Source organism: Arctopsyche grandis, chromosome 4, assembly GCF_051622035.1.
Source record: "Arctopsyche grandis isolate Sample6627 chromosome 4, ASM5162203v2, whole genome shotgun sequence".
Lineage (NCBI taxonomy): Eukaryota > Metazoa > Arthropoda > Insecta > Trichoptera > Hydropsychidae > Arctopsyche > Arctopsyche grandis.
In genome coordinates, this window is record NC_135358.1 from 27,549,325 (window position 1) to 27,559,517 (window position 10,193).

General features: G+C 33.4%; 1 protein-coding gene across 1 annotated transcript in view; it reads left to right on the forward strand.

Annotated features, from left to right (window-relative positions):
* The window catches only part of LOC143911074 (uncharacterized), a 53,460-nt gene extending 45,586 nt beyond the window's left edge, over positions 1–7,874 (forward strand). The window contains exons 6-7 of the mRNA XM_077429800.1: positions 6,583–6,807; positions 6,885–7,874. Of these exons, the coding sequence (XP_077285926.1) occupies positions 6,583–6,807; positions 6,885–7,636 (977 nt within the window). The 3' untranslated portion in view covers positions 7,637–7,874. The remainder of the gene's footprint in view (positions 1–6,582; positions 6,808–6,884) is intronic.
* The last annotated feature ends 2,319 nt before the right edge of the window (positions 7,875–10,193 follow it).

The window sequence follows — 10,193 nt, forward strand, 5'->3', positions numbered from 1 at the left end:
AGGCGAGTATTTTTCTATCTAAAAAGGGGGTGGTGGGATAATTATGTTTGGGAACCTCTGACGTAGATAATCAAGTAAACACGTATATATGTACATATGTATGTATGTATGTATATACTCGCGAACACAACGCATTTCCAACTCTAAATTTTGAATTGCTTCAAAAGCGTACGTAGATGAATGAGACTTTTGAATTTTCCACTGCTTATTGTATGTATGTATTATATTATGAATGGAACAAATAAAACCTTCTCAATTTGTGTGACAAATTTTCTTGCTTTTTTGTGCAAATTCAAATAATTTTTTATAGAAAAATACTCAATCGAGTATTTATGTATTATAAATTACTACTAGCTGTATTACCCGGCTTCGCTCGGTATTTGTAATATAAACCGCTTAAACATGACTAATCTAATAGTTAACATTTTATTATATTATATTTATTTGAAGTTTTATTTTATATAAATTTATTTTGAATACTCATTCGTTTTTTTATTTATTAAATTGACTGTCACGAACAAACAAACATATGTATATAGTAAGTCTCTTTCGAAAAAAGAGTTTGTAAGGTTCCGAAAATTTTCGTTTGTTCGGTCAATTTCTCAGAACTCAAAAGTATTAAAAGTAAAACATGCATAACGCTCCCTCGAACAAAGTACATAATATGTACAAACATACATATGTACATGTAGTTTGATGTACATATATACAAATGGATATTTCAAAAACACATCGAATTCTTCTTAAAATTTATATTATTTATTAAAAAAATAAAAATAAAATAGGCGAGGGGCGCCTTCGGCACTGCATATACATATAGAAATAACAAAAGGACTAAATTTTCTCATTGATTCAAAAGACATAACGATTGATCAAAACTTGTCGAAGTATTTTGCCGTACTGTGAGCTGTTTTTTTCAAGTGTACATTGTTGAAGGAAAGCTTTGTGTCTTTGAGAATATTTTCTTATTAAGATTTGTTGTTGTGCTATTATTATAAATCAACGTCTTTTGTAAAATACAAAATGAAAAAATAACTCTTGCGAAATAATTTAATTATCTTACTTCTTACTTTACTTATTCGTGTTTTCGTTACTCGGATACATGTATAATACTTATGTAGTCAAACTGTAAGATATATGTATGTATGTAATATGTATTATGTATGTATGTATGTATGTAATTTAAATTGATTTTAAAATATATACATACATACATACTTTGTATGTATATACATAGGTGTTTATTTACTTCTATTTTTCAACGTCTATTTCTCGTCCAGTAATTCAAGGAGTTTTCTTTTTAGAGTGGCTCCTTCAGAATGTATATATTCAGTAAAATTTTCTCCATTTTTACGTTTTTCATTCATTTTTCATTGGACGTCTAGCACTTCCGTTGACTGTACCACTTTTGGCTGCTGTTGAATAATTCTTTTGTTCATGATGCGTAAAAAACTGGAGAAACATAAAAATTGTTTCTTTCCTTTCGATTAAAATATACGAATACGTATTTTCTGCGAATTCTATTTTAAAGTGAAAAAGAAAATCGATGTTGTCTCCATTATAATGTCCGAAGACACTCTCACTTGTCTCTCACGCGATTCAAAGTTAGTACAAAATTGTTATATAATGCAACGTATAATTTTCAGTCCATATAAATAATTCATCAAAAGGTCTTATTGATTTTAAAATGATGTCTGCTAATGTTCTTTTCATAATTTAAACTGAAACTCGACCTTCATTAATACTGGGTCAAATGTTTTTGTCTTAACGTTTTTTTTTCCACTAAAACAGTTAGCCATTTAAAATGCTCTTATTTTTCATAATCCTAACTTTATTTTAGTAATATAAAAAATATCCTTGCCGCCTTTTGATAAGAATATGAATGAATAGGAAAATAAGGCGGTTTCTTGCATGACAAATATCCCGGAGATCCTGATGTGGGAGCTGTCAGGTAATCAGCACAATGCTTAAGCTATCCTGAGTGCCGGAGATACTTTATTGCGGAATCTGGCAAGAACTTCGGGTCGACAAGCGCATTTCCTCTCTTGTCGACCCCTTTTTGTTCGCAAATTTGCCTCTGCATTCGAAGGATTTAATCCAATCCGTAGATTTATGTGTATTGTATATTATGTACATATATGCACATAGTTACATATGTGTGCGACTCATTGGGGTTGAAAATGTGCTATTATTATTTTGGATTTTTTTTTGAAAATGATTACAATGTATATTTTGAAATGCGGAAATTTGTTGATTTTTACATGATAATTGAAGTTTAGAAATTTGATGCAAATTTGTTTTGTTTACTTACAGAGGTGCGCTAATGTTTTGTATCCATTTAAAATCTCTTACAATTTTTCTTATTTCCTCATTTAGTCGCCGGTTTTAAGTCGAGCCATAATTTTATTCTGAGAAATGGATGCCATTATTTAAGCCAACTTCTCATTGTCGGTTTCGCTTATATAATATAATTATACAAAGGTTTTAACATATTATTCATTCTGTTATCAAGTATGAAAATCTTCCCTGTTTGTCTCATATTAGAGTTAAAAAAATGTTTTATTTCAAATATCATATATGTATGCATCGATTTATCCCCTGCATGTTATACATTTATTCTGCTTTTCCCAGATTCGGGACATATCGAATTAAAAGAAGTGCTAATAATTTTTGAATTAAATCAAACAGGAATAGTGTTTTTGGAACTGAAAATTGGATTCCGCCACTCTCAAATATATCGGCTTATATACATATATGTATTTATATTATATGTGTACATATATTTTTAACATAGTAAAAAAAAATGCTTATTTTATGAAAAGTGCAAGTCCGTAACATAAACCTATACATATGTACATAGTACATATGCTTGTACACATGCATATTTCATCTCGATTTTTCTCATCCATAAATGGTCAGCAATAATTACTATTAATGTTTTTAGTTTGTATATAGTCGAATTGAATTTTACTTGAGAATCTACATACTTCTAACGTTATGCATATTGATTCGGTTGAACTCTTATCGTCCGCATAGTAGGCGCGGTGAAACTTTCAACCTAGCATTCCTAATTGAGTTTCACAAAAGTTAGTGCGATCATGGTCTGACGGCCACGGTTAGCTAGGTGTGCCAAATAATTCCTCAAATTGAACCAGTGACCTGTTAAGTCTGAACCGCCAAAGGCCATCGCATATTATTTCACCTTATAATGTCGCTCGAGTAATTCGCAAGGTCGGCTTCAACACTTGATTGATCTCGAACTCAATTATAATGATCTCATTATATAGATTTGATAGCAATCGTGTCATTTTTTCGTGACTATTGAAAATTAGCATTTGCACTGCACTCTTGTTTTGATTCATATTCCTTGTTGTGTCATTTCAGTGATACGAATGACCCATGCAGTAATTTTTGCTGACGTCTCGTTGTCTCCCAAGTGCTCGTCTTTCATTAGGATGCATTGAAGACCACACTAATTGTAATAGATGAGCGTTTCGTCCTGTGCTATATTATTGTCGCTCGCCTCTCTTGCCAGGTCTGCTAAACATTCCTGTTCTGTGGTCTCGGAAAATTCCATGATTAATCGAGTCTTAAACATAGTCGCATTCGTCTTTGTCGTTCAGGTCCAAATAATGGCGCAGGTGGCGGTAAGGTTACACAGAATCTACATATGTACATATGTATATTTATGGAGCTATTTTGACTAGTGATAAGTAAATACGTTTGAATTATTAAACAGATTTTTTTTGCAATCACTACGTGCTGTATATAACTGTGCATATTTCCAGTTGCTCTATTATTACGTAAAGGTCTACGTTTTGTTTTTTACTAAATTTCTATTTGCATTGCATATCTTAGTGCTACTAATGATGTTGAATAAGAGGTTCGTTTTGAGCTCGTATCGTTGGTGCATATACCGGCTTGCATGTGCATTATTTATGCTTATCCCCCTTGCAGGAAACACTGTCCGTTACCCATGCATATTATTCTCTTAACTCGGCCAGGTTTCAGTTTCCTGAATTCTGATCTTGTAGGGCTCACCTGACCTCACCTAAATGCATAATTGAGGTTGGCCTCGTTCCACCGTGAGGTGTATTTGCGCTGAAATTACTCATTTATATTTAAAACTAATAATATGAACAAGGTCTGTGGAAATTCGCTTTCCATGGAAATTCAAAGGATAACATCTTGCCCTCGGAAACTTTTTATAAATGTTTCAATAAAATATTTTCAAAATAGTTTCAATAAAATATTTCTCGCAAATATTAATAATACTGTTATTGATATGGATTAGGCATTGAAACATATAACTGCTTAATTTTTCATTTCACCGAGACAACAATGAGATTCTCAAGCATAATCTCGATATTGCCGGCGTCCATAGAAAATATAAAAGAGGCAATACCAAGCGTTTTTGAATATGAGGGAACAAAGCATTTGAATATATTTTTTTATTTATTTTTAAAAATCCCAGAAGAATTCGCGATTAAACTATTGTGCTACGAATCATAATGATCATTTCATTTACGTATAGAATTTCAAAAACAGAAAGTTTCATTATATTTTATGCTTATAGTATCAAAAAATTACATTTAACTATTGTATTATACTTTATATTACGCGTACATTTATATTTACATGTAGATTACAGTATTCCTTTCGGTTCTCGTACTATCATTATCTATTTTGTATACAACGTGACGGCCGTAAAAATAGGTCATACGTTTTATCAATGTGAAAAATTATAGTCATTTAAACGTATATTAATATATGTATTTATGTACATGTGTATATAAGGAATAATTACTATTAGGATAATTTGGTATTACATACATACACCAGCAGTCACATAAAACGGAACGCTTGTGAATTTTACGACTTCGAGGTCATTAAAGGATTATCCCTTTATGTGTAGGGTTTTTAACGACCAAATATTCTAAATATGATTGTTTTCTAAGATTTGAGTTCAGTTTAGTGTGGGTTTTCGAGGAGAAAGCATCACATTCGAATTTTAACACGTCAACATGAAAAAACGAGCTCAGTTATCATTGCAGAAGAGTGTAAAAATCGCGACATTGGCGAGTTCAGGATTTTCCTTTCGGTCAATTTCCAAGAAAATGGGATGTTCTATATTGACTGTTTCGAGAATACTGATAAAAAAAAAGAGAATCTGGAAGTTTTGATCGTAAGAAGGGGACCGAACTGAAAAGATGCACATCGGAGAGGCAAGACCGTGTAATAACCAGATTATCTTTACAGCAGCGATTCAAAACTGCTGTAGAAATAAGAACAGATGTATCTTCACAATTTTCCATGGAAATCAGCGACTCAACAGTAAGAAGGCGACTCAGAGAAGCTGGACTGTACGGTCGGAAAGCTGCAAAAAAACCACTACTAACCAAGAGAATGAAAAACAATCGATTGGAATGGGCGAAAGCACATGAAAATTGGAGTCCATCAGATTGGCAACGATTGATACTTTCCGACAAATCAAAGTTTAACCTCTATAGTCCTGATGGTTTTCCGTATGTCCGAAGGAAAGTTGGCGAAAGGTATAATGAAAATTGTACCCTTAAAACTGTTAAGCATCCTCCAATTCAAATGGTCTGGGGATGCTTTTCGTACCATAGCATTGGACAATTGGAGTTTCTACAAGGTGCCATCGATGGAAAAAAATATAAAAAATTTTTAGAAGAAAGCTTTGTCCCATCGATGGAAAACCACCTTTCATATACTGATGATATAATTTTTCAAGATGACTCTGCCCCTTGTCATCGAGCTAAATTAGTGAGTATTCATTTTATTTGATAGCATTGAATATAAATTATAAAATTTCAATCAAAAAACTGATTTTTTTTTTTTACTTTTTTTTTGGTTCGGGACTATTTACAAGAAATGGGTGTAAAGACACTACCATGGCCTGGCAATAGTCCCGATTTAAATCCAATCGAAAATTTATGGATGGGTATCAAGTACAGGATAAGGAAGAACAATGTTACTACTCTTAAATCGTTGAAAGAAATAATAGAAAAGATATGGTACGAAGACTTCCCAATCGAAAATTTAAAAACTTTAGTAGATTCCATGCCAAACCGAATAAAAGAAGTTATAAAATCGAAAGGAGCCGCTACAAAATATTAATTTCTTTTTTATAAGTTGTAAATAATAATATGTGACTGTAATAAAATTAAAAATGTATATGTATAGTGTTATTTCCATTTCAAATTTCATTTAACCGTGAAGTCAACGCACGGTCGTAAAATCTGCCCTCCATTAAATTTCTCCCCAACTCATTTTTGTCAACTTTTTTTTTTCACGTTTGGTATTACACGAATGCACTATGGTACAACCTATCATTTAAATGACTTTCGGTTTTGGTTTTATATAAGATTACCGAAATTTCACGCAAAAACATGTTTCGCTTAAGCGTTCCGTTTTATGTGACTGCTGCTGTACATTAGTACAAAAAAAAAATTTAGAACATGTATTATTTAATGCCGTATTTATCACATTTAAAATTATACAATATTATAAAAAGTAATCAATGTTACTAATATATGTATATTTATTTTTTTAATACAGAGGCCCGAACCCATGGTGTTGGATATTATGCTCTTAGTGGAGATGAAGCAATACGTGCCAAACAACAAGCCGAGCTGAAACGATTACACGAGGAAACTGAACGTGAACGTGTAGCTGCCTCAGAAGCACGTGCTAAACGCGAGCATGCTCTCCAGTTGAGGGTACGCGCTGCCAGAGCCAGACAACGTGCTCGTGCTGGACTACCACCCGAAGAAGAAGAACCAGGTCAGTAAAATTTTCGTTCTGCATGAATCTAAATCACCTAATGAACTTTCATTAAGTTCAGTTTTGAAAATTTTCAGAATCTGCTCCGTCTGTAACTTCGATGCTGTTGGATTTCGTCGAGGAACAAAAGAAGGCTTCAAGTGAGAATTCTCGCAAAGAACGAGAAGCTAGAGAAATCGAGGCGCAAAAAGAAAGGGAAAAGTTCGTTAGAGAATGGGATTTGGGGAAAGAAGACTCGGAAAAACAACGACACAAAGTCATGACTCAAGAGGAGTGGGTAGATAAAAAGAGGAAGGAAAGACCTAAGGAGTTTGCACCGCAATCGGAATCAAGATATAGCAACAAGAAATCAACGTCTTTTGACGACAGAGGATTTTATTTTGATACACAAGGAGATTCTTCGTTGAGAGCACCTACTTGGGAGGACGTAAGGCCTACAAATTCGATGGACAATCCTGGTACAAGTTTAGCAGCTGCATCGAATCAATCATTGTATTTTACAACTAAAAAAAGGAAAGACGATATCAAAAATAAATATTTCGATCCGAGCGTGAATACAGGTGTTACGTTTGATCCTGTGCCTATTCGAAATGAAGCTGCGGAAGATGATGGTGTAAAAATTGATACGAAATGTCCGAGCGAAAGGAAAGGTGCTGAGGTTGCGCCGCCACCTACATACGAGTACTATGGACCAGCTGATAGAAAAAGAAAAAAAGAAGAGAAAAAAATTGATGTTGAAGAATCCTTTGAAGTAGGTCTACATCTTCTTGAAGAAAAAGCGCTCAAAAAGGGACAAAGAAAAGGTAGGGACTTTGCTGACGATTTTTGATTTTTTTGTGTGTTTTACAATTGTACGATGGAATCTTATTTGTTGGCATTTATTAAACCATTGCATTTTATCAGTTTTGATTGGAATATTTTGATATTAGCATAAAGTAACAATGTCATTAATTCGTTCAGCATAGGAAACAAATTTGAGAAAATAATTCAAAAATTTAATGATACATATATTTGTAATAATTAGTAATGACTTCTTCATTCTTATTTTAATAAATATGACGAGATTTATTTAGTTTATTTGGTAACGATATACATACTTATACAACATGTATAGAAGGGGTCTACCTCACGGGCCCGAATGTGAAACGCCCGAAAACGCAAATATCGGAACGCAAAGATCGAAAATCGAAAGATCTTAAGTCGAAAGATAAAAAAAGGTGCATGGTAAACGGTACATACTCATTTAATTTGCGCGAGCAGGATACAACAGGAACAAGAGGAACAGGCTTTTCCTCCCGTATTCTGCGCGCGCACATTAGCACGGGAGGAAAAGCCTGTTCCTCTTGTTCCTGTTGTATCCTGTTCGCGCAAATTAAGTGAGTATGTACGTGAGTATGTACCGTTTACCATACACCATTTTTTTTTTTTGATCTTTTGACTTAAGATTTTTCGATTTTCGATCTTTGCCTTCCGATATTTGCGTTTTCGGGCGTTTCACATTCGGGACCTTCACGGAGACCGGTATAGAAGACATCCTCGTAATTCTTCTTCGAACTCTTAATAATAATGAAATGCTTTTATAAAGTGAAAGCTACTCTCATCTAGTGATGCCAGCTATATACATATGTACATTCCTTGTATTATCTTGATTACATATTGATTGTTATCCCACGTTTGCAATAAGCGAAATCACTTCAGCCATTACGTTACAATGGTTTTTATCCTCTGACGGTATACATACTTATTACATATATACAATATTGTATTTATGGATAAAGATCTTACTCTCATTCACATTTATGTTTTTTTTTCAATCAAAACTCACTGAGACTGTTGCTTGCGTCTTCTGTGGTTTGTTTCTCATTGTTTTCATAGCTGTTCCCCAAATTGTATATGTGCATATATGTACATACATATGTATCTATACAAAAGCAAGGTATGATTTAGTTTTTTTTTAATATTAATAATTTCATAAAAGACATCGCTCATATTTTAAAAATGAGGCGGTATATTGTATTCGGAAGGAGAAATTTAATTATAAATATTCAATTATAATATTTATGATTAATATTAAATTGTTACGCGTAAGCGAGATTTTCTTGGCCGTCGGGAAATCTGTTAGCAGTCTCGACAAAACACGACGTATTTTTCACGGGGCAGCAAATTTAATTAGTGCAATTTACAACCGAAACGCAAGCCCGAATTAATTTCGCACCGAGGTCGTCGGAAAACTCTCCCTTGGGCCGTTTGTGGGAAAACCTCGAGGAAAGCTCGATTCGCAGACATCAGGGTCGTAGATGCATCGTAGACGCGCTACGGTAACGACACTTGTCGCTGAAGCTCTCTTGATTAAATTTACCTACGTTATGCAAACATGGCAAGCAAATTTCTTACCCATTTTGCATATACTCGTGTGTGTGTGTGTACGTCCTCGTGTACATTACATCACCATCAGGGTAGTTCAGTTCGTGGCCGTGTAGCACCTGTTCATATAACCTATTAGTCTTTGTGTTACTTAATTGATACCTTTATATCGATTTATGTAAAATACGACTTTATATTTGTATATATATTATATATAGGATATTGATATGGAATTTGCGAAAGATAAATAATATATATTTTATGTACATCACATACATATACATATAATAATAAGATTAATTGCAATAGATAGAGGCAAGTTAATGAGAATATTGATTATGGATCTCACAGACAGTAAAAGTTTTCTACAACGAAGATCCCTACTACATACGTCAAGGGACCCAAAACTTAGTCTTCCAAAAGAGAGGGATTTTCAATTTAGTCCCTCAAAATCTCAAAGGAGTGTTTCAAGAGAAATTAACATGAATGGATATAACTAATAATATTCATTAATTTTAGAATTAGAATATTGTGATCAACTTTTTTGAAGACTATTTCGAAATCGCTGTATACAAATAAAATTGTATATAATATCTATTTAATACCTATGTCAAAAAATTCTCTGACACTCAGTGTAAGGCATGAAATACCAATAGCGTGAACATCCTAAAGATGATGGGTGAAAGACAAAATACTCAAATACTCTGCAAATCCATGAGCAATTTCATACTTGCCCTCAAAAATTGTATCATCCTCTTTACGGATGGTAGAAAAGTTATTAGGAGCATATTTACGAGATGAAATATATTTCCAGAAGCTCTTTAGCAGAAATATTTTTCTCACAATTGTTAATATATTGACGATGACAGAATGCCGTCAGAGACTTGATTTTGGTGCGCGAATTGCAAAATATACCGAAATCAATGGGGTTCCGATACCTCTTCCATGTCTTATGGTAATAATGTTTCCGATTAATCATCTGAATCAAACCATCAGGGAAAAGGTCTTGGGTTGTCAGACGA